General features: G+C 57.7%; 1 protein-coding gene across 2 annotated transcripts; it reads left to right on the top strand.

Moving 5' to 3' along the window:
* Window positions 1-889: 889 nt before the first annotated feature.
* Pak6 (p21 (RAC1) activated kinase 6) lies at window positions 890-23,859 on the top strand. 2 transcript variants are annotated; one of them, XM_090318613.1, is made up of 10 exons: window positions 890-1,796; window positions 2,428-2,511; window positions 18,062-18,270; window positions 18,818-19,468; window positions 20,084-20,581; window positions 20,677-20,810; window positions 20,951-21,077; window positions 21,166-21,291; window positions 21,964-22,098; window positions 23,103-23,859. In XM_090318613.1, the coding sequence occupies exons 3-10, from the start codon at window positions 18,067-18,069 to the stop codon at window positions 23,268-23,270; spliced, it is 2,043 nt and encodes a 680-aa protein (XP_090174739.1). In that variant the 5' UTR covers window positions 890-1,796; window positions 2,428-2,511; window positions 18,062-18,066; the 3' UTR covers window positions 23,271-23,859. The 2 variants fall into 2 exon arrangements, with proteins under 2 accessions (XP_090174739.1, XP_090174740.1); XM_090318614.1 differs by lacking the exons at window positions 890-1,796; window positions 2,428-2,511 and adding an exon at window positions 9,029-9,098.
* The last annotated feature ends 743 nt before the right edge of the window (window positions 23,860-24,602 follow it).

Genomic DNA, 24,602 nt, shown 5'->3' with positions numbered 1-24,602 from the left:
CACTGGAATCCCACAATCCCATGTGGCAGGTGAATCCACACCCATCTTGTGGTTGAAGTATGATTAAAGAGTGGGCCAGAAGTCACTCTACTGTGGGGTGTGAGCTCCGCGTTGGGAAAACGGCCCCTGGGCTTTTAGCCAAACATCACACATGGTTACATGGTGAAAAAGAATTTTGCAGAGTAAGATGTGCACCCTTGTGTCACCTTGAACATTAGGAGAATTCCCATCTCCCCACTTGGCTGCCACCGTGGCATTGGGCCCTGGAACCAGGCCCTGGCCCAGACGGGAGTGGCACCTGCGAGGGGGTGACATCTTCAGTGGGCAGTGGTGCCTCTGGCTGTCCCAGAACACTCTCCAGGTTATGGTCCTAGCCGCAGAGAGGAGGCATTTCAACAGAAACAGTGGCAGCAGAAGAGAGGTGACAGGGGAGCAAGACTGGGGTCTGGGTACCCCCAGATGGAGAGGACAAAGGAAGCCAGGCTGCACCTGCTGCCATAGTGGGAGTTGGCAGGTGGGCACATCTGGGAACCTGATTCTGATGAGGGCTGGGCAGTGAGGAGCCTGGTAGAGTGGCACTCCCCATCCTGTCCCCTCCCCCACTCCACAAGCCCCTCTTTCCCCTCCCCAGATAGGAGCGGGGGGGAGGGGCACAGCCCAGCTGCAGCCACAGCCTGCCAGGTCTGAGTCCCACAGCTCCAGACCTGCAGAGGGCGCGGGGGGTGCTTGGGAGTGAGCCGGGAGGTCTGGGGTATTTTGGGTGTGGGGGCAACAGTGGGGTGGACTACAAGGGACTCCTCTGAGCCCAGCTGGCAGCCTGCTCTCCCTCCCTCCCTCCCTCCTTCGCGCTCCCCCTCCCTTGCCTCCCTGCTCCCCTCTCCCCCTCCGTAAAGGAAGGCAGAGAAAAACGTGTTTTTATAAATAGCTCCAGCCCCGGCGGATTTGTAAATTCAGTGGGTTTTTTGTGTCAGTGACATCACCCTCCTCCCTATGGCAACCTCCGACGATAGCAAAATTACTAAGCAACGCCGGAGCAGCCCGCGCCCTAAAAGAGCAGGTCGCAGCCTGAGGATTTAATGGAGAGATCCCGAGGTGAGCCGGGGTGGGGGGTGGAGGAGGGGCGGGCTGCGGCTCGGGCTGCCTAGCCTCAGGTCCTCCACAGCCCGGCGGCCCCCGGACTCTCTGGGGCTCCATCACCAGCTCCTGACCACCACGGCTGTTGACAGCAGGTGCGGGAGGGCGCTGCCTGCTTCCTGACAGCCAGGAACCACCAGCAACCCTCCAGGTGACGAAGCGGGCCCACCACCACTGAGTCACCGCCCGCCCGCCCGCCCGCCAGAGCTCTCCTTCCTTCTCCTTTGTGTCAGATTATTTCTGGAGCTGAAAACTTGGAGCCACACCTGAGGCCCGCCCCTCCTAGCTCCCCTCCCTCCCTTGGCTCAGAGGAAGATGGGGCTTGCTGTGAATCTGCTGCCACCCCCTGAGGACATGGGAGGCCCGGTGGGGGCCAGAGGTGCCTGGGAAGAGACGGCCGGGGGAGTGCAATAGCAGACATGGTAACCCGGCTGCCCACGTGTCCTCCGAAGGTGTCGAGAGAGAAGGGGAGTCTCATCCACGTCCACTGGAGTCCTCCTTGGGTGGCTTTGAACTTGCCACTTGCAGGGAGTCTTTTCCACACGGACTGGAGTCCTCGCTGGCTGGCTTTGAACTTGCTGTTCACAGGGATGTCTTTGTAACGAGAGGCCTGTAGGTCAGAGTCGGAGAGGATCTGGGTTGGCTTGGGCAAGCCTGCACAGGTAGGTGTGGGCTGGGTGAGGACTCACACGTGCATGAGGGTGTGTGTGCGTGTGTGTGCGTGTGTGTGTGTGTGTGTGCGTGTGTGTGTGTGTGCGTGTGTGTGTGTGGGTGTGTGTGTGTGCGTGTGTGTGTGTGTGTGTGGGTGTGTGTGCCCAGCACAGCGGGAATAAGGAAGTCATAGCAGTTCAGCCTGAGCCATGCTGGGTGGGTGTTGGGCCAAGGGTCACCCCACACACGTGGCCTGTGTGTGCGTGTGTGCGTGCGTGCGTGCTGAGGAGCAGTGGACAGTGTGGTCCCTAGGACAGAGCCAAGGACAGGGGTCAAGGTAGACAGTGGTCCAGAGGGCCAGCCAGGAGTGGGAGCCACACTTGTGGGGGCTGGGCAGCCCTTCCTCCCCCCTGCAGGGCTCCCAGCACTGTACTTACTGAGGGGTGGGAAGGGTGGGCTATGGCTGCAGGCCCCGCTTTCCCCACGCAGCTGGCAGTCTTAAGGGCACATGAGTGAGTAAGCTGAGTTGCTGCAGAGGGAAGCTGTGCCCACAGAGACAGGACAAGAGCCTTCCAGGAGATGCGGCTGGCAACAAGAGCACTGAGGTCTTCCTCTCCTTTTCTTTTTTCTTTTCTTCTGAAGGGAGTGCTAATTTGTGGGTTCCAGACAAGCACCAGCCTGCAGTGGGAGCGTGGGAGGCCCAGCTGCCCAGAACAAGCCGCCAAGGTAAAGTGCCCACTGCTGCTGCCCACTCTGCCTTCCCAGGCTAGGACAGGCTGCCTAGGGTTTGAAGCCACCCCTTGGCTGGGACAGAAACTGAAATCTGTATTTCTAAAGAAGCTGTAGATTTCAGCAGTCCCTGCTTTTCCTTCCCGTTCCTGCTGGCCATTCCAGTGCCACCAGGCAGGACGGCCTGTGGAGGCCTCTCTCACCTACTCTAGGTATGCATGCCACAAATATTTATGGAGCGTCTGTCCACGTGCAAGTGCCAGGCCTGGAGTCACGCCCTCCCCCCCACGCTTGACCTGATGCTGAGTTTCAGGACGGGAGGCTGCATCAGCGCAGTGGAGTGAGGCCCCCTGCCTCTGCCTCAGGGTACTGGCCTGGTGGCTCCAGCCAGCTCCCATTTATAAGAGGCCAAACCCAGCACCAGGTTTCTTCATTTCTGCTTGGGATCTAGTGGGAACCAGGCTACGGGAATTGAGGGCTGGGCGGCCTCCGGGGCGGGTGGACCTGGGGGGACTCAGTCCTCTGGGAGCTTGCTGAATGAGGACTGAGCACTCTCGGCTAAGCAAGGAATGCCTCTGCAAGCAGGCTTTCCTCTGGGGGGCCCGGGGCAGGTTTGGGGATGACAAACCGGGAGCTCTAGTAACAAGGGTCCCAGGAGAGAGATGGCACCAGGAGCAAGCCTGCCTGGAAGGCTGGTGGGTGGACAGAGGCTCCACGCTCTTGGCATTGGTGGCAGTGGGAGTGAGGAGACACTGTAGACACTGGTGAGCTGTCAGCTCGTGACCGTGTCAGGCATAGGGAGGATACAGGCCAGGCTGGGGGTTGGGATGGTAACCCACTTCAGCCTGCCCCGGGGGGTGGCCAGGGGTCCTCCCTACTGAGAGGGGCCAAGGACCCACATCCACCTCCCATCTCTGGCCAGGACGAGAAAAGTGACCATTTGTGGGAGGATTTCTTGCTTCCTCTCCAAAGGTGACCATAAGCCTAGGAAGGGACGTGAAGCTGAGCCGGACGCAGAGTGACAAACATGACTGGGCTCCAGGCAAATAGCAAGCCGACAGCGTGGCATCTGGCGGGCCAGTAGGCAGCACAGGGCAGGCAGACATAGGAGCAAGAGCAGAAAAGGCCTCCTGGGGCTTGAAGCGTGTTCAGGTGGGATGCCACAGCCTCCCTCCCTCCCTCCCTCCGTGGGAGAGTTCCTGCTGGGTGTTGGGCAGGAAGCAGGTTGACAGGCCGGACAACTGCATTCCTTTCCTAAGTGGCCCAGAGATTCTCCTGTGTGTCCTGGGGCAGAAGGCAGGAAGGACTGGTGAAAGCCTGTCTGGGCTGGAAGAGCTCTCCTCCCAGACCATGCCCTCCAGCCCACCTGTGGAAGGCCCAGCTGTTTGCCACATGTGAGCAGCAAGGAATGGCAGCAGGCTTTCTTCTCAGATGAGGCTTTCTTTCCGTGAGTCTCTGGGGTTACAAGTGGACCTACTGGCAGCTAGAGGCAGAGCATGGCGAATGGAAACTTCCAAGGCCAGGGCTAACCTTGCAAACAGGCAAACCGGGTACCCGGTGCTGAGAGCCCTGGAGCCCTGGAGCTTTGTTGACTCCATCTAAGCTCCGCCTCAATGTCCAGGGAGGGCTCAGGTGGGAAGTGGAAGAGGAGGGAGATCACAGCTGTCTTTCCAGTTCCTTAGTCTGCTATGTATTGATATAATACATGACACACCGGGTCATTTAAACAAGCCCAGTGTCAAGGGTCCCTCCGTGGCAAGCGCCATCATGTTGTGCCAGGCTGTGGCAGAAGGAGGGAGAAGGGCAAGTGAGTAGAAGAGAACAAGAGAGGCCTGAATGCACCGAATGCACCAGTGGCTCAAGCCTAGAGTCCTAGCTACTCAGGCCAAGAGCAGGAGGATTGAACTTGGAGACCAGCCTGGGCAGAAAGCTGGTAAGACCCCCAAGATGTTGGGTACTCCACCTCTGTGGAGAGTATAAACAGGAGGATCATGGTCCAGGCTAGCCTAAGTAAAAAAGGAAGACCCTGTCTCAAAAAATAACCAGGGCAAGGAGAGCTGGAAAAGGCTAACATGGCAGAGCATCTGCCTAGCACCTGCAAGGCCCTTAGTTCAAACCCTAGTACCTCCAGATACGCATATTAATAATAAAGAATGAAAACCCGAGGGGAGAGCAGCTGTACTGGTCAGGTCCAGCCAGCCGATGAGTGCTCAGGGAGAAATATGAGCCCAGGCAGGCGTGTGTGTGTGTGTGTGTGTGTGTGCGTGTGTGTGTGCGTGTGTGTGTGTGTGTGTGTGTGTGTGTGTGTGTGTGTGTGTGTGTGTGTGTGTGTGGCTAACGCACAGGCAGCAGCTGTGTGTCCCACCTGTGCTCATCCTGGTGGCTTGGATGAGTTACTTCATGTCGCTCTCTCGGTTTCCTTTCCTGTGCCTCAGGGATGTTTCTAAGGCCGATGAGATGGGGTTGTCTACAGAGATTCTCAGAACAGTTACTTGAGGACCTTTAGCAATTCCTTCCAAGTCTAGAGTTCATGGTTTGGGGGACCTGGAGACGCTCAGTTCCTTGAAGAACTGTGAGCCCCATCTAAAGCACAAAACTAGCCAGGCATGGTGACTCACACCTGTAATTCCCGCACGGGGGTGGCGAAAGCAGGACTGCGGGCTGAAGGCCAACCTTCCTAGGCCAGTCTGAATTCCATAGTGAAACTTTATTTCAGGCAAACTAACTGCACAAAACTTGGGGTTCTGCATGCTGAAAGGTCCAGCTGAAGGCCATCGGGGCTCCTGTGTGACTCTAGCAGAGACTTGGAGATGGCATCTTACTCCCCCTCTGCCAATTGGTCATGGGGCTTGAACTCTGGGCCTGTGCGCTGTCCCTGAGCATCTTTTGCTCAAGGCTAGTGCTCTACCACTTGAGCCACAGCGCCACTTCAGGCTTTTTCTGTGTATGTGGTACTGAGAAATTGAACTCAGGCCTTCATGCATGCTAGGCAAGCACTGTACCACTAGGCCACATTCCTAGCCCCAGCATGGGGCTTGGGCGGTGACACCATCAGATGCCTTAGTCTCTACCTGGTCAGATACAGGCTGTCCACTGCCCTTACACTATCGCTTGACCTTTGTGGAAGTCAGACCCTGGAGACAAGCCGGCCCCGACCTTAGCCCTGAGCAGCTGCTGCAGGCTCAGGAGGGAGAAGGAAAGACAGGGAAGGGTTTGCCTACAGGGAAGCCTCTGCTGCCAGTTCTGCCAGAGAAATGGCAGCCAAGACATGGGGTGAGGTAGAGGTTGTGCTGCAAAGCAATTGTGGTGAGAGATATTAAACAAATTCATCATGTCTCTAAAATGAGTGTCCTCTGTGGGGAGGTGACTCTGCTTCTGGGTCCCTCCTCCATTTCCCAGGGAAAGCTACCAGCGAAGGATGTCCTAGCAATCTGTCACCCTGCTTCTGAGGGGCTCCTCCCAGCTTCCCAGTCCCCTCAGGGACTGTCAGGTCAGTGGAGTCCTCCATATTCGTGCCAGCTTTGGCATAGGAAGCTGACTATAATCAGAACCTGAGAAAAAAGTTGGTAGAGAGGCGTGAAAGGCCAGGTGTGGCGGCTCCCCGCTGCTGAGATCTGGAGAATCTGCAGGATGTGTCCGTGTATCCAGCAGCCGGATGACCCACAGGACTCTGGAGCTTTTCCCCAAACGTCTGCTGGACCCCAGGCAGGGCCGGGTACTCACTCAGGGATCTGAAGTGGACAGACCTGTTGGGTTAGTTAGTAGCAAGCCTTCTTCTGGAATTCTGCCCTGGGCATACACCATCCTGGGCTGGGTGGTTCTCATGGCTGCTGAGTGTATGCACCAACGGGGGAGGGGAGCTTTCGCCAGCTTCCTTCCGCAGCTGTGGTCACCCATTTTGGCCCTACTGGATCTTCATGGTGTAGACATCTTTCCGCGATCCTGTGGGAACCTATGGCTTCTGTGGCAGTCTGCCTGGCAAAGTCAGCTCTAAATCAGGCTGCCAGGCCAGTGGAGGTTAACCTCACGCTTGAAGAGATGGATGGCCCACAGGGTGGCGGGCACCGGCCCAAGCAGGAAGGCAGCTTGGAAGGGAGGAGGGGTCAGGGACCATCTCCAAAGAATGCCTTACTCGGGCAGAGGGCTAACTGTCCTACAGGAATCCTCACAAAATTCTTCTTCTCAGATCTCCTCCCCGGAAGGCTCTGCATATCAGGCCTTGTGTGACTCAGCCTCATTTGGGTCTGTGAAGGTGAGATGCCTGATAAATGACCTTTAGGCATGGTGCTGGCTTGTGACTAGGGAAGCCTAGTCAGTGCCTGACTGCTAGCAGGGGAGTTGGTGACCAGTCTGCTTCTCAACCTGTGGAGGTCATCATGTCTTGCTCAGAAATTGAGCGGGAGTCTCTTCTACCTCCCTGTGTCTCCATGATTCTTTCTTCTTAGACTGTGGTCTACTTTGTGTTCTTACCAACCAACTGCCTAGGTGACCTTGGGACTAGGGACTTCTAGGCAGTCAGAGTAAGAGAACAGGTGTTGGGCAGTAATTGGCCTAGGCCATTTGGGCAACTGAGACAGAATGCCAGAGACTTTGTGCCTTTTTGTTCTTGTCAGTCATGGGGCTTGAACTCAGGGCCTGGGGACTGTCCCTGAGCTCTTTGCTCAAGGCTAGTGTTCTACCACTTTGAGCCACAGCACCCTTGGTGGTTAATTGGAGACAAGAGTGTCATGGACTTTCCTGCACAGGCTGGCTTGGAACTACAATCCTCAGATCTCAGCCTTCTGAGTAGCCAGGATTACAGATGTGAGCCACCAGCACCCAGTGACTGTGTGTCTTAGAGATTTGTTTCTTAACCTAGTCCCTTAACCCCTGTCTCGGGTTTCTCATATCTGTGGGTTGTTGTGATGGCTGAACGCAAGGTCCTGTGTGAACAGCTGAGCACAGGGCCGCAGGAAGCACTGGGGACTCAACAACCATTATTCTGTTATGGGAGGAGGGTGGAGGAGCCCAGCAAGGAGTAAGGGAGCAGAGAGGTGCGGGGAAAGGATAATGTGTTTGTATTTGTAAACCACCAGTAGATCTATATCTTTCCTCTTTCGCCTTCACTAGACTCCCAGCCCTGGCTGCGGGCGCTTAGCTATTACAACAGGCCCGCCAGCCACTGGCTGAGGGAGCGTTGGGAAGCGCTCACCTCACCCCTCCCTGAGGCTCTCGTAGCCCAGATGGGTGCTCCACAGCATGCAGGGCTCCCCTAGCCAGGGCTCCTCCAGAATAGTGGAGCCTGAACAACCTGCTCAGCCAAAGTCCTGTCCCATCTAAGGGAGAGTGCCTGGTGTCAGAGGGTGTGGACACTGAAAGAGCCCCCTGCCCTCACACTTTCCTCTCCTCCAGGCCAAGGCTGAGCTGGGGACTCGGTGGGAGGAGAATAGGAAAGAGGAAGACACACACACACAGGAAGCAATCACTGGGACCCACCCTGCATGCCTTAGCTGTCCCTACTGTGCTGCAGCTCGTCTAGGGGAGAAGTACCCAAACAGGTAGTCCAGTCTTGTATGGAATGGCATAGCTGAGGGGCAGCGGTTTGTGCCAGTGGTGAATCCATTACCTTCTGGAAAAGTGAACCCCATTTTACCCCATTTTACTTAGGGTTCCCTTGATTTACACCCTACAAGATGAAGATAGAACTTGGCTAGTAGCCCTTCTAGGACATGCATGTCTGAAGTCAGACTAAAATACACCACCCCAGTTCTTTTCTGGTAATTTTGTCTGTTGTGGGGCTTGAACTCTGGGTCTGGGCGCTGTCCCTGAGCTCTTCACCTCAAGGCTACCGCCCTACCCCCGAGCCACAGCCCCACGTCCTGTTTCCTTGAGGTTAATGGGCGATGCCAGGCTGGCTTAGAACCTCCATCCTCAGATCTCAGCCTCCCGAGGAGCCGGGATTCCCGTCGTGGGCCATGGCAGCCGGCTCTGGCAGTCGTCTAACCTGGCTCCCCTCTCTTGTAGTTCGCCAGCCGGGAAGCACTGCTTGGGGCTGGCGTTGATACACAAGGCCTTTGTGTTAAGGACACAATGTAACTCACAGGCGCAGTTCTGAGTCTGGGAAGAAGTCCCGTCAGCTGGAGTCTGGCGTGCGCACAGGGCATGGGGTTCTAGCTGGGGCTGGGCCAGCGACCCCCACCTCCACGGGCGCCCAGGCCCCAGACCACGCCGGGTCCCCTCTCCCGTCCCCTGCCCGGCCCCCTCGGCCATCAGCCTCTTGGGCGGCCCTCGGGTCCCCGGGGGGGGGGGCGGGGTCCGCCGTGCCCAGTCGGACAGGGAAAACCCCACGTGGGAAAGGAAGCAGCCAGCGGGAGGAGTGGAGGGACGCAGGCCGCGGCCACCTCGGCTCCCCCGGCTCGGAGGACCCGGCCCCCACCCGCGGCTCCCGGACAGCCAGGGTCGCCCCCGTCCCCGGGGCCTGCGCCCCTCGGAGCCGCGCCCGCCGCCCGCCGCGCTGCAGGGACTTGTCCTCGCCCCTCCCGCCGCGCCCCGCCTCGCCCGCGGCTCCGCATGGCTTCCCGCGCGCTCGCGCGCTAGCTCGGCAGGTGGGTGCGGGCCGGCCGGACCCCCTGACCCGCCATCCCCGACCCGCGTCCGGAGCCCCCAGTCCTCCGCTGGCCCCTGGGGGCGGGGGCCGGGCGCCGCCCTCCTTGGGCTGGGGAGGGGGGGTGGGCTGGGGCGGGGCCGGGGCGCCAAAGAGACCCCCCATCTCCGCAGCCCCTCCCCACCCGGGGTGCGCTGCGCCCCCCCACCCCTCCCCACCCCACCCGGGGTGCGCTGCGCCCCCCCACCCCTCCCCACCCCACCCGGGGTGCGCTGCGCCCCCCCCACCCCTCCCCACCCCATCCCTGGTGCGCTGCGCCCCCCCTACCCCTCCCCACCCCATCCCTGGTGCGCTGCGCCCCCCCACCCCTCCCCACCCCACCCGGGGTGCGCTGCGCCCCCCACCCCTCCCCACCCCACCCGGGGTGCGCTGCGCCCCCCCACCCCTCCCCACCCCACCCGGGGTGCGTTGCGCCCCCCCACCCCTCCCCACCCCATCCCTGGTGCGCTGGGCACCCCCACCCCTCCCCACCCCACCCGGGGTGCGCTGCGCCCCCCCACCCCTCCCCACCCCACCCGGGGTGCGCTGCGCCCCCCCACCCCTCCCCACCCCACCCGGGGTGCGCTGTGCACCCCCCACCCCTCCCCACCCCACCCGGGGTGCGCTGCGCCCCCCCACCCCTCCCCACCCCACCCGGGGTGCGCTGCGCCCCCCCACCCCTCCCCACCCCACCCGGGGTGCGCTGCGGACCCCCCACCCCCCGCCTCCCCACCCCATCTCCCCCAGGGGGCCCGGTGGGCGTCTCCACACCTGGGGTCCCGAGTCCCAGCGGGGCGCGATCCCTTGGGGACAGTCCACACGTGTCACCCAGGCCTGCGAGGACCGCGTCTCGGGTGCGCAGGGCTGAGGCCCGCCGCCGCCCGGCAGGTGAGTGGGGTCCGCGCCCTCTCCAGCGGCACTTTGAGGCCCCCAGGTCTCCCAGGTCCCCGTTCCTTGTCCTGCGCCGCCTTTCCGGGCTCTTGTGGGTTGTTTGTCTAGTGAGAGGGGGCGAAGCTCCCTCTGTAGATGGCGCCCTGGGCCCTGGTGTAGGAGGAGGGCGGCCAACCTCACGTCTGGAGCCAGAAGGAGCTGGGCCCAGGGCTGACCGCGCCTCTGATGGCTGAGGCGAGCTGCTGACTTCTCTCCAAACCTCCTCCCTTTCTCTGCACCCCCCAGTGCTCCCCCCATGTGAGCCAGGCCTCCCGCCTGTTTTGCTATAGTTATTTTTGAGATAAGACCTTACTTCTGGTTCCAGCTGGCCTGGACAGTGACCTTTCCGTTCACAGCTTCTGCTGGTCAGCATGACAGGCCCCCCACCATCTTCTGCTGTGGAGACCCGGGTGAGGTGTTTGTTGGTTGAGGGGATGGAACTCAGGGCTTGGCCGCTGAACCTGAGCTCCTTCCCCCAAGTCTAGCACTCCACCATGTTGAACCACAGTTCCACTTTGGTTGTCTGGTGGTTAATTGGAGATGAGGGTCTCATGGACTTTCCTGCCCTGGCTGGCTTTGAACCGTGATCCTCAGCTCTCAGCCTCCTGAGTAGCTAGGATGACCAACAGAAACCACTGGTGCCCGGCCGTTGTGTTTCTGTTTTTGTTTTTTAATCAGCACATGTTAGTTATACAAGGAAGGCTTTCATTGTGATATTTTCATACATGTATACAATGTACCTTAACCAAGCTCACTCCACCTATCAGTCTTCCTTACCCCCCTCCACCTCCTTAAAATAATTTCAACTTCTTTGTTCTATTTTTATACATGCCTGTGAAAGTATTTCGACCTTATTCACTGTCATTCACCCTCTTCTCTACCTGATGATACAGCCCTCAACCCCCACCCCTCGGCAGAACCTGTTTTACTCTCCTGTCATTCATCTGGCGTCTTACTAACTCCTTGCTTGGACTAGCCTCACATTGTGATCCTCCCGTTCTCAGCCTTCCAGATATCTAGGATTACAGGCGTGAGCCACCGTGCCTAGCTTTTCTCTGAAATTTCTAACATCTGCAAATTGGGGAGGCAAATGCTGTTCTCATAGAGCCCTTATTTACAGCGCCTCCAGCTTGGAAAGCTGCTCTGAGGGCCTCCTATCATGGCGGCCTGGGGAAAGGGTCTGCCAAAGGCTGTAGAAATATCACATAAAGGCTGAGGATGTATTCGAGGAGGGGTCAGCGCAGGTCTTTAGTGTAACAGCAGCACCCTCTGTGCTGCCCATCACACTGCATGCACATGTTCACGGTGACCCTGACGTATTACGGCCATAGCGCTGCCTGGGATACAGGGAGCCATGTCTTGTCCAAGGAGCTGTATGATTACAGAGGATCCACTGACTTTTCTGGGCATAGTGGATGGGCTTGGAGTCAGGAGAGATTTTACTTGCCATCTTGAACAGTTGTTTCCTCCGAGTCTTGGTTTTGTTTTTGTTTTTTGTTTTTGGTGGGTCATGGGGCTTGAACTTGGCCTGGGTGCTGTCCCTGAGCTCTTCAGCTCAAGGCTACCACCCCTACCCTTGAGCCAAGCTCCACTTTCCATTTTCTAGAGGTTAATTGGAGATAAGCGTCTCAGGTCGTCTTGTTCCCCGGGCTGGCTTTAAACCTTGATCCTCAGGTCTTACTCTCCTGAGTAGCTAGGGTTATGGGCGTGAGCCACTGCGCCTGGCTGAGTCTTGATTTCTTGCTCGTAAAACAGAGCTCATAAGATCTACAATCAAGCATGTAATATTGAGCCACTCACTATAATGATTAACCACCATAAATACACTTACAAAAATCACCTAATGTAGTATATAGTGTGTGACAGGCACTTCAAAGTTGTCTGCTGCCTTTGGGTGTCTCTTTCTTCCTCTCCCAGCCACCTGTCATCTTTCAGATGGGCTCTGCACAGCAGGTGCAGCCCCTCCCTGTGGTCTGATGAGGAGTGGTAACGTGAGAAGGTGAAGAAAACTGAGATGCAGAAAGCTAAGGGTTGTAAAGCGGAAAGCAATCTGGTGTTTAGGGACTGTAGCATTTCTTCTGGCCAGGCATTGTGGACCCAGGCTTCTGTACGTAGACAGTTGAGAGCTGAGAGATTGAGATGGTCCCTGGCTTGTAGAGCTCTGAGGAAATGTCATCCTTTGGGTCTTCCCTTGGAGACAGATTGTGCCTGGAAAAGCCCAGTGCCAAGACACTGGGCAGAGGTTGGAATTCGAGGGATAATAAACAGAGGCCATCAAGCTGGTCTGGCATGCGCCACTGCAGTATTGTCTGAGCAGACTGGTGCTGGGCCCAGTGAGTCAATATTGACCTTCCTTGGCTGGCCAGCCTGACTCTTCAGCCTCTCACTGAGCCAGAGTGTTGATATATGCCCCTGAACGATCTTCTGCATCGGATTTGTCCCAGCTTGAACTGAGGGCCTGAGCATCGTTCTTTAGCTTTCTGGACCAAGATTGGTGCTTTACCGACATTAAGACTAGTTCCATTATGGCTTTTGGCTGGTTGGTTGGAGATAGAGTCTCATGGACTTGCCTGCCTGGGCTGGCTTCTGCTTCTAACCTTGATCCTCAGATCTCATCCTCCTGAGTAGCTAAGATGATAGATGTGACCCACCTGCACCTGGCAATCACTGTATTCTTTTTTTTTTTTGGTGCCAGTCCTGGAACTTGAACTCAGGGCCTGAGCACTGTCCTTGGGCTTTCTCAAGTCTAGAGCTCTACCACCTGAGCCACAACACCATTTTTCGGCTTTTTCTATGTATATGTGGTACTGAGGAATCCCAGAGTGCTGCTTAGTCCCTGAGCAAGAACTTGCTGTCACCAACCAAGATGCTGAGGCCTGGAGGAGAGACCAGGGCCATTGCCCAGGTGCATGCTGGGCAGGAATCTGATAAGCAGGCCTCCAGCCTTCTTAGGAGGAAGCTGCTGTGCCCCCGATCTGTCCCAAGGTGTCCCCCGTCTCACTGGAGCCTTTGGTGGGCTGTCTTTGCTCTTTGAGGGCCTCCTCTCTTCCTGTTTATCTGGACAGCTTCGGGTTGCCCACTAGGCTCCTTTCTAATGGCCAGCAGCCTCCCAGCTTGGAAAGCAGACAGTGTGTTCTTGCTGGTACTTTCCTGGGGATCCCTTTCACATATTAAGCATCCTTTCCTACAAGCGATTCGCTGTGTAAAAAGGCAAAACTCGGGGCCGGGAGTTTGGCCTAGTGGTAGAGTGCTTGCCTAGCATGCACGAAGACCTGGGTTTGATTTCTTGGTACCACATACATAGAAAAAGTCGGAAGTGGTGCTGAGGCTCAAGTGGTTGAGAAAAATCCAAGGACAGTGCTCAGGCCCTGAGCTCAAGCCCAGACTTGCGGAAAAAAAAAAAAAAATGGCAAAACTCCAAGCCAGGTCTAGAGGGGGAGGTGGCTGGTCGGTCACATGGAACACGACCACTGTGAATGAAAAGCAGAGATGGTGCCTTAGAATCGCCCCAGAGATGGTTCCCGCAGAGGAGCTCTGGAAATATCAAAGCGTGTGTGTGGCTGTCTGCCTCAGATGGCGTTGCTTGAATATCTGTGCTACCATGAGTTTGGCACACAGACCTAGATCTCTAGTTCTGCCCTGGCGCTGAGAGGCTCCGTAGTTCCCTGGTTTTCCAGGTTGCCCCCAAGTTCCCTCTGTGGCCTTATGAAAAACTATTTTGCCCACTCTTTACAGAGTGAAAAGGAAAACTCTTCCTACAAGTTAGGGCAGCCCCGGGGCCCTCCAGCTCTGACTCACTCGCAGGCCTGGAGAGCGTTCACGGGCAGGGTGGAGGCAGCTGGCTGAGCCCACCTGCTGGCATACCCCCAGGAGTTGGCAGTGAAGACTTCCAGAAAGGAAAGAGTGGAGCAAACCCTACTGCCTCCAGGGTGGCCACAGGACCCAGCGGGAGCTTGGCCATCAAACCTGGGTTCAAGCCCCAGACTGTCGTTTCTTTTTTTCTGTGATGGTGGGAAAATTATTTCTTCCCCTTTTAACCACAAATCTGGATAATGGGTAATAATAATATTAAGTCCTACTTTTCAGGGCTGCCTATCTCAGAAAAGGCCTAGCTATAGTAGGTGTTCAAAGAAAACTACTACCCTGCGTAGCTTTTGTTCCTGAGTCTCCTGTCCTCCAGTATACCTCCACAGTACCACTCTTCAGGGACCCAAGGCCCCTGGCTTCCTGAACCTTGTGCATAGCTAAGCCCTCTGGTCTGCTGGGTGTGGTAGCATTTCCTCCAGAAAGCATCAGCCAGGAAGTAGCAGGCTATGCTGCCAGGTTCCTGCTCAGCCGGACCCATGCCAGGGAGTTTCTTTCACAAACTAGTTCGGGCTGGCATCTTCGTTCCCGTCAGCGGGCAGCCTGGGCTGACCCAGGCTTGGGGCAGAAGCAGGAAGGTCATGTTCAAAGCATTCCTAGCCTGAGGTCTAGTCACGTGTCAGGCAGGCTCACTGAGGCCATCTGCGCCTGCGCTGGTGTCACAGGAAGGCTGCCGCGGTCTCCTGGACACGGTTAGTTTCCTCCCATCTCAGCCTCCTGAGTAGCCAGGAGTGCAGGCGTGAGTGACCAGTGCTGGCTACATTTCTTTCTTTAGAAAAGCAATTTACCATCTTAAAGAAACAGGAAGGTGAGGTGGGGTGAGACCACCTGCAGCAAGCAGAGCAGCGATTTCAGTGCATTTCCTCTCCTACTATTTATTATAGTTCTACTGCTGGGCAGATCATCCCCATCCAATGGATACCATCAAGAATTTTGCTTTGCACACACACACATACACAATCCCCCTCCCAAAACACCTTCATGGTTTCATTTGTTTTGGGGACCCATGAGGAGAGGGGGAACAGGTTTGGGGCTTAAGCCCTGACCCTGACATCAGCTTTGTTATTTTATCTTTCCACATAGGTATGCATTCTATCTCCAGGTAAGCCAGGGGTGTCGTGTGAACTCAGTTTTCAGGTTCCTTTTCCACTCATGGGTATGTGATTGCTTCAGCTGCATTCATCGAGAAGCTTCTTCCTTCCTCCCTGCTGCAGTGTCACCTTTGTCATCAGTCAAGTGACCTCAGAGGAGTGGGTCTATTTCTGGAGCCTCTCTCCTGTCCCATTGCTCTACCTGTCAATCCCTCTGCCAATTCTATGCTGTCTTAATTATGGTTGCTTTATAATAAATCTTGGTCTATTTTTAGTATAATCCTCCAGCTTCGTTCTCTAAGATTGCCCGGGCTATTCCTGGTTCTCTATGTTTCTCTGTGCATTTTAGAATCACTGTGTCAATTTCTGCCAAAAGAAATATGCTGAGACCAAAATAAATCTCTAGGTTAATTTAGGAGTAATTGACATCCTCACAGGATTAAATCTTCCAAGCCACGAACACTCCTTAATAATAATGGTTTGTACTTTTCGGTGTCTTCGGTGTCCTTTTGTATATCTTTTGTTAGATTTATTCCTAGGTACTTGCTTTTTAGAATGTAAAGTTACATGGTACCTTCTTTCTTCATTTTCTGTTTGCCGGTTGCAGCACATAGAGATTGAATTCACTCTGTGTCTGTGTGTGTGTGTGTTCACATGTGCCCATTGTGGGGCTTGAACTCAGGGCCTGGGTGCTGTCTATTAGTTGTTGTTGTTGTTGTTTTTCACTCGAGGCTGACACTCTACCACTTGAGCTACAGCTCCACTTCTGGCTTTTTGGTGGTTAACTGGAGATGAGAATCTCAGACATGTTTCCGCCTGGGCTGGCTTCAAATTGTGAGCTTCAAATCTCAGCCTCCTGAGTAGCTAGGATTACAGACATCTCTCCTTTGGGTCAACGTGTGTCTCTATTTGCAGACTGAGGCAGTGGGGGAGACGGGTCATGTCGTGCATCCTGGGCTGGGAGCTCTGCTCCGGAGGTTGTGGGGATGGGCTTTGCTAAACGCTGACCCTCTGTAGCAAAAGGCAAGGCCCTCGGGAGAAAGAAGGCCAATGTTGTCTAACCATGAAGACACATGGTGAGGTTCCTTGGGACCCAGGACCCAGAGTTCACACCTGACCCCTTAAGGAGTAAAAAAAAATGTGTAACCAGTCCCAGACTTGTACCTGCCCACGAGCGGTGCCTAGAGCCCCTGAGCTTAGAGACAGATGCCAAGAATGGCAGCATAGCAAGAGAAAGCGCCATTGTGTATGGGAAATCGGCTTACCTAATGTTCAGAGAACCAGGGGAGTTGTCCTCCATGAACCATGAGCCATAGGTGAACACTGAAGCCAGAATGCTTCAGGTAACTCAGTCTACCTGGCTGCAAATTAGTGGCAGATGCTCCCTGAAATGTCTGTAGCTTAAACACGTAGGCCTTGGTCTGTATGTGTGTGTGTGTGGGGGGGGAATCGAGACTCCAGAAAAGGCGTGGACAATACCAGAGGCCCACTCTAGATCCATGGCACCCCATGGAGTCAGCTCCACAACGGCTATTTCAGCCTTTGCCTTTCTCAGTGGGCATCGGCTGTGCCCCCCTCCAGATCCTGTGAAAGTGACCAAGGCAGTTATGTAGCCAAAAGAGAAGGTGATAGCCCTGCACGCCAGGTCTGTGAGCAGATGAGGCAGTGAGGGAGGCCCTTTAAGTGGCGAGAGGCCGTGTCTACCTGTAGCTTCAGCTACTTGGGACACTGAGGCAGGAAAAAAATCACCTGAGCCTAGGAGGTCAAGACTAGCTTAGGCAATATAGTGAGACAAAGAAAGAAAGGCGTTGGGAGGGAAGGAGGGAGGATGGGAGGGAGGGAGGGAGGAGGGGAAAGAAAGAAAGAAGGCAGGTAGATGTTCCATTTTATTTCTTGCAATTGGGAAGTGAGACCAGGTGCGAGTGGCTTGTGCCTATAATTCTAGCTACTCAAGAGGCTGAGAGCTGAGGATTGCAGTTCAAAGCCAGCCTGGGGGAGGAAAGTCTGTGAGAATCTTATCTCCAGTGAACCATCAGAAAACCTGAAGTGGTGCTTGTGGCTCAAAGTGGTAGAGCACTAGCCTTGAACAGAGATAGCGCCCAGGCCCAAGTTCAAGTCCCATAGCTGATACCCTGATTCCTCCCTGCCCCCTAAAAAAAGAAAAGAAAAAAAAAGAAAGAAAGAGGAGGAGGAGGAGGAGGAGGAGGAGGAATTGGGAAGTGACCCTTCAGGTGACGGGAGAACCCACTGAGCTGTTTTGATCCCTTTGGACCGTTCCTCCATCCACACGAAGTATCCCAGGTCCTGGGCTCCACAGAAGGCAAGGAAATCACTGTACCACCCAGATTCCCAGTTCGTCTCTGACACCCGCAGCAGCCTGAATCACTGCTCACTGTGGACCTTAGACCACAACTCAGCCAGGCGAGGGGACTGACCAGGCTGGACTCAAGTCACGTTGTGTCCTCAGCCCCCCAGGCTGTCCCTGGGGCTGGGGGCCAGGTGGCTGGAAGGGCCTCTCGGCCTGCCCAACAAGACTGCTTGGCTTCTTATGAATGGCGTGTGATCCACTGACAGGCGGTTTCGCGTGTTTAGTTCAGCCATCCTGGGACAAACCAGAGTTGCCTGTGATAAACAAATGTAAAATCTAGCACGCTACAAGGCTGGGCTTGCTAGTTTTGCTCAGGGTTTCCTCCACGACATTCCTCAGTGGGGTTGGTTTGCATCTTCTCTCGCTTGTACTTGTCCGTGTACACAGCAACTAGAGGGCAAACTGTTTTCACAAAATGAATGTTTGCCTTCTTCCACTTTGCAATGGATGGATTTGGGGTGTTACAACCCCCCCCCGGCTGGTCCTTAGTGGAGACTTGACCCAGGTGAGGACATGCAGACACCCCTTTCTCTTGCTTGCACTTGGCTTATTCAGGGCACCTGAGACTGGTCTGCTGGGAGCCTGCAGAAGCAGGGGTGAGGGTGAAGGGAAGAAAACAAGGCCTGAGCTGGGGCCCCCCAGCTGACGCTTGGCCTGCCTCCCCCCTTGCAGGTACCATGTTTCGCAAGAAGAAGAAGAAACGCCCCGAGATCTCAGCCCCGCAGAACTTCCAGCACCGCGTTCACACCTCCTTTGACCCCAAAGAGGGCAAGTTTGTGGGCCTCCCCCCACAATGGCAGAACATTCTGGATACTCTGCGGCGACCCAAGCCTGTGGTGGACCCTTCACGCATTACGCGGGTACAGCTGCAGCCCATGAAGGTGAGGGGAGCAGGGAGTTGGGGGGGCCTCAGCAGATGAGCAAAGGACCCGTGGGCACTGCTGTCCCCTCCCCTGGGGACTCCTCAATGTGGTCACCAAGAAGACACCAAGTGTCCCCTTAAGAGTGAATCGCCAACAGCAAATCATCTTTTAAAAACGAGCGGTCCTGTTTTCTTATGCTGGTACGAGGGCTCGAGTTCAAGGCCTGAGCGAGCACTGACCTTGAGAGGTGTCACTCAAGGCCAGCACTCCACCAACGTGAGCCACCGGGCCACTGCTGGCTGGCTCTTGGGTGATGGTGCCGAGAGAAGAGTCTCCTGGACTTTGCCACCCAGGCTGACTTTGAACCGCCATCCTCACTCCTTAGCCTGCTCAGGAGCTAGGGTAACAATGTTTGGACCTGAGTGTGGTGTGCAGAGGGGATCTCGGGGCTGTTCTGGCCTCCTGAGACCAGGAAGGGGTAGAGAGGAGGCGGCTGCCCTGTGCTCCTCAGGTCAGGGGCCGCCCCTCCGGGCCCCGGTTCACCCTCTTGCCTCTTGCTCCGCAGACGGTGGTGCGGGGCAGCTCGGGGCCCGTGGACGGCTACATCTCAGGGCTGCTCAGTGACATCCAGAAGTTATCTGTCACCAGCTCCAACACCCTGCGAGGCCGCAGCCCTGCCAGCCGGCGGCGGGCACAGTCCCTGGGGCTGCTGGGCGAGGAGCGCTGGGCCGCCGACCCCGACATGTACCTCCAGAGCCCCCAGTCGGAGCGCACCGACCCCCACGGCCTCTACCTCAGCTGCAACGGGGGAGCGCCAGCCGGGGCCCGGCCGGCGCCGTGGCCTGAGCCGCAGAGCCCGCGGGTCCTGCCCAATGGGCTGGCAGCGAAGGCGCAGTCCCTGGGCCCGTCCGAGTTCCAGGGCGCCGCGCAGCGCGGCCTGCAGCCGGGCACCTGCCTGCAGACTTCCCCGACGGCCGCGGGGAGACGCGCAGGGAAAGCAGCCAAGCCTGGCGCCGATGAGGCCCGGCTGCTGTCCTGCCTGGTGGGCTCAGGTGCCAGCAGGCCAGGCGGGGAGGGCAGGCCAGGCGGGGAGGGCAGCCCTAGCCCCAAGGCCCAGGACAGCAGCCTTAAGCACAGGCTGTTCCGAAGTATGTTCCTGTCCACGCCTGCGGCCGCCCCTCTCAGCAGCAAGCCGGGCCCCCCACCACACAGCAAGGTAGGTGAGGCTGCAGGGCAGGGGTCTGACACCTCCCCTAGGGACAACCAGAGATGCCCTCGGGTGATGGTGAAACCGCCGGTGAGCTAACACACACGCACACCCCAGGACCACTGTCTTAAGTGAACTCCCACAGGGAAGGGAGAGATTAGTCTCCCCTCCTCACCAGACCCCTCCCACCAAGGTCAGCAGCTCTCTGCGTTGGCACAACCGAAGGCCTGACTCCAGGCCGGGGGCTGCTCAGACCAGCAGTCCACACACTAGTGACCTGAGCTGACAGGCGACCAAGGCCCATGGCACCATGGCTGGGGGAGGCCCCGCTCTCAGCCAGGCCAGCTGCCTCTAGTCATTGGCTGTGGCTAAAGAGGCAGCTGGAGAGGAGAGCCAGTGGTGACTTCCCTGACCCGAACCTGCCCCCCTGCCCATGGCTTTCCCACGGGTACACGGAGCCCCTGCCCCAGCTTTTAGGTGCAGCCACACAGCCTCTAGACCAGACCTCAGTGTGGTCTCCTTGGGGTCTGGTCCTTGGGTCACCCAAGAAGAAATGCACAGGTTGAGGACGCCCCGCAGCAAACACCTGCACAGCCGCACCCCCCCTGCCCCCTGTCTCTGCAGCCCAGCTCTGCTTTCCGGCCACCACAGAAAGACTCTCCGCCCAGCATGATGGCCAAGGCCCAGTCCTTGCCCTCCGACCAGCCCGGGGGCCCTTTCAGCCCTCCGGCCACCTCGGACACCAGCAGCCCCCAGAAGTCCCTCCGCACCGCCCCGGCCGCCGGCCCCCTCCCAGGCCGGTCCTCTCCGGCAGGGTCGCCCCGCACCCGGCACGCCCAGATGAGCACCAGCAACCTGTACCTGCCCCAGGACCCCGCGGCGGCCAAGGGCGGCCTGGCCGGGGAGGACGCAGGCGTCGTGACGCACGAGCAGTTCAAGGCTGCGCTCAGGATGGTGGTGGACCAGGGCGACCCGAGGCTGCTGCTGGACAGCTACGTGAAGATCGGGGAGGGCTCCACGGGCATCGTGTGCCTGGCCCGCGAGACACACTCCGGCCGCCAGGTGGCCGTGAAGATGATGGACCTCAGGAAGCAGCAGCGCAGGGAGCTGCTCTTTAACGAGGTGGGTAGCCGTGGTGGGCGTGGGGAGGCGGGAGCAGGTCTCTCCCCAGCCGTGTCCCCAGCCCACGGGCACCCACGCCCCTCTGCTGCCCCCAGGTGGTGATCATGCGGGATTACCAGCACCTCAACGTGGTGGAGATGTACAAGAGCTACCTGGTGGGTGAGGAGCTGTGGGTGCTCATGGAGTTCCTGCAGGGAGGGGCCCTCACCGACATCATCTCCCAAGTCAGGTGGGCCGTGAGTGGAGCCGGGGGAGGATCTGGGTCATCTGAAGCCCCCTGCCTGTCTGTGGGAGCAGGCTCACGGGGGCTCCAGCTGTCCTGCCTCCCTGCCGCAGCCGACTTTCCCTTCCCCTGCCCTCCCCGCCCAGGCTGAACGAGGAGCAGATAGCCACCGTGTGCGAGGCCGTGCTGCAGGCCCTGGCTTACCTGCACGCCCAGGGCGTCATCCACCGAGACATCAAGAGTGACTCCATTCTGCTGACCCTCGACGGCAGGGTAGGCTGCCTCCCCCCTCCCCACTTCTGGGCTCTCCCGATCACCCCTCTTCCTTGTGGTCCTCCACTGACTCCCCTTTCCACCCCAGGTGAAGCTCTCGGACTTTGGATTCTGTGCTCAGATCAGCAAGGATGTCCCCAAAAGGAAGTCCCTGGTGGGGACCCCATACTGGATGGCCCCGGAAGTGATCTCCAGGTCTCTGTATGCCACTGAGGTAACCCTCTTCCTGCCCCCAGGCGTCCCAGAGCAGCTTGGGAGTGCGCAGCTCTTTGGCTCCGCCCCTCTGGAGCTGCACCAGTAGCCGAGCTTCTCACAGCCTGCCTCAGTCAGTTCTCACCCCCACACTTTGGGCAGTACTGGGGTTTGAACTCAGGGTCGGGCCTTGCTAGGCAGGTACTATGCCAATGAGATAAACTTCAAGCCTGTTTTCCCATGCACTGCTTATTTTTAGATAAGGTCATTTTTATTCCAGCCTGTGCCTGGACCGTGACTCTGTCATGGCTGAGGTGACACACACACACCCCACCCAGCTTCTTCTGGGAACATTTTCACCTCAGCTACTGGTTGAAAAGGAAGAGGCCTCCTGGGCCTGAGCCACGGCTTTGTCCCGCTTTGTGATGGGACTGCTGTCTAGACCCCAGTGGTCAGTGTGGGTCTGCAGCACCCCCTCATTCTAAGGACACCGTGAGCTCTGGCCAGCGTTCCCCCCCTGAGAGCGGGCTGACAGCACGGCCACCACCATCACCAGAACTCATGAAAGAAGCAGCTGAGCACAGGGTGGCCAGTTGGGGAGCCAGGGGACAGGGGACTGAGCAGGCAGACAGCCCCACCCCCACCCCAAGGGGCAGACTGGAGCGGCAGGCTCAGGGACGCGCTCTCCCTGCAGGTGGACATCTGGTCTCTGGGCATCATGGTGATTGAGATGGTGGATGGAGAACCCCCCTACTTCAGCGACTCCCCGGTGCAAGCCATGAAAAGGCTCCGGGATAGCCCTCCACCCAGGCTGAAAAGTTCCCACAAGGTTAGTTGTATGTAGGCCATGACCCTACAGACCCCATGTTTCCTGAGGCCAGGGGGCCAGCACCTAGGCTTCCAGCAGCCCCCCTCCCCAGCCCCGAAACCTGTGTGTGTAGCCACGTTACCAGTTTCCACCTGCAGCTCGAGCCAGTGTTGCCTTAAGAGCGCCTGACAGGTGCCTGGGGACACCCGCGAGCAGGGCAGCAAGAACGCCAGCCGCCCCCCACCCCCGGCACTGTCCTGGGGAGAAGCACAAGCCCCTCGGCTTCATGAGTCAGTACCCACATCAGAACAATGACTCTTGGGCCCCCTCCTCACAAGTCCACCCCAGGCCCTAGGCAGGCCGGCCAAGGCTGGACTCTGCTCGCAGGTTACACTGCCAAAGCATACTAACACCCCAGAGGGCTGAAGTCCAAACACAGTGCAGCAGTCCAGGCCAGGGGGCCGGGACTGTGGGCCAGGATGCCCACAGAAAGCCTCTTCCAAGACTCACGGCCACTTGAGGAGATGGAGGAGGCCCAGGGAAGACGGCCTTCTACAGCAGCCCAGGACTCACTCAGACTCCTCCTCTGACCCCAGCTCAGCATGAAGCCAGATGAAGCCCCGCCCCAGACTCAAGGCCTGAGCAGCGTGGCATTCTTTCTTCTGAGGGCCTACCTCGCTCCGTTCTATTTTTCAAGCACACCTCCACATCCCCAACCTTTTTACCTTCAAGGAAGATATATGGCAGACCTGACAAGCACACTTCCTTATACCCATTGTGCAGATGAGGAAACAGAGGCCTAGAGAAAACCACAAGCTGCTTGAGACCCCGTAGGACCCCAGGACCGGGGCATGATGCCAGTCCCATGCCCTCTCTGCCAAGCTGCAGAGGCTCAGGGTGGAGAGTCCTGGGGTATAGGCAGTGGGCCCCAGGTACTCTAACTCCATTGCTTGACAGGGAGGGGGCCAAGCCGGGGGCCACAGAGAAGTGGCTGCAGCCCATACCCCCCCCCCCCTTCTCCACAGGTCTCCCCTGTGCTGCGAGACTTCCTGGAGCGGATGTTGGTGCGGGACCCTCAAGAGAGAGCCACAGCCCAGGAGCTGCTCGACCACCCCTTCCTGCTGCAGACGGGACTGCCCGAATGCCTGGCGCCCCTGATCCAGCTCTACCGCAAGCAGACCTCGGCCTGCTGAGCCCAGAGTGCACCTCGACCTGCGTGCGCCCCGGGCAGGGCCCCGGCAGCCAGCCCACTCGCAGGACCGCCTGCCCCGTCCTCTCAGTATTCTCTCCAAAGATTGGATGTGAACCCCCACCCCTGCCCTCTTCCCACAGGGACAGGCCGGACCTGCCCCCGCGGCGTCGGGAGAGCCCCCTCCGTGAGGATGCCCTGTCCCTGCACATGGGCTATTTCTGAGCACTAGGGCTGTGTGCCAGTGTCCCTGGCCTCTAGGGGAGGGGAGCGCCCCTCTTCATGTAGGTACTTACCGCTCACTTCTAGCACCTGGGTACTTATTGCTGAGCCCCAGCTTCAAACCTTGGGGTCTTGGAGGGAAGGATTTATTTGCCCAAATCCTCCCTTAGGCCCAGCCCCACCTCACCTACGCTGGGTCTCAGTCCCCCCCCAGGGCCAACGTCTCTTCCCACACAGCCTGCGCAGAACTGTGAATTGCCTGGGCGTAGGCCAGGGGAGGGGGGAGGAAGAAGAGTGGAGTTGGTGTTCAAAATAGTATCACTTTACAGGGTGGAGAGAGCAGTGTGCGTGCGTGCCTCTGTGTGTGTGTGTATGTGTGTGTGTGTGTATGAGAGATGGTGGGCATCACTCCAAGGGCCTGGGTTCCTCCAGTCACCCACAGCCAGATCCAGACCCAGGATGGCTGCCCCTGCCTCTCCTCAGGCCCTGTTGGAAGGGGCCTGCTCTGCTCCCTTGGCCTGGCTCACCACCTCTCAAGTCCATGTCTTCACCTACCCAGTGAAGGTGTCTGTCTATGGGGGCCCTCTTGGTTTCTGAGTGTCTCTCCCATGCTGTGGAGCCAGAGACAATAAGAAAGGGAGCAAATGTTGTGTCACTGTCACCTTAGTAGTCAGCTCATCAGGGACCCACCTGTCCTCTACTGAGACAAGCCACCTCCTGGGGTCCCCCGGCTGTGTGAGCCTGCCCCCACCTTCTCCACAGACACCTGCCAAGCGTCCTCCTCCAGGGTCTGGGCCCATCCTGATGAGATGTTTTGACTCCTCTGCTCCCCCAGTGGCCTGCTTTAAGGCAAAGAACTTGCAAGGACTTTTTTCCCCCCTTTTTTTAAGGGTCAGAGTTTAAAAAGAAACAAACAAAAGCATCCTCCCCCAGAAACTTTTGTGAATTGTTTGCACTTGTGCCTGTTTTAAATTAAACTGAATGTTCAAACCTCTGGGTTCTGTGCTGCCTGTGGGATGGGAGCCAGGCCGTCCCGCGCTGGGGACCTGGTGGGCTGACCGGCAGTGGTGGCTGGAGCCTGCACAGTAGCCAGACTCTCTGGCCGTGCACGCAC

The sequence above is a fragment of the Megascapheus bottae genome, chromosome 25 (assembly GCF_031878675.1).
Source record: "Megascapheus bottae isolate mThoBot1 chromosome 25, mThoBot2.hap1, whole genome shotgun sequence".
NCBI lineage: Eukaryota > Metazoa > Chordata > Mammalia > Rodentia > Geomyidae > Megascapheus > Megascapheus bottae.
The sequence above is the reverse complement of the archived record's forward strand: the minus strand, read 5'-3'. Positions and strand labels throughout refer to the sequence as shown.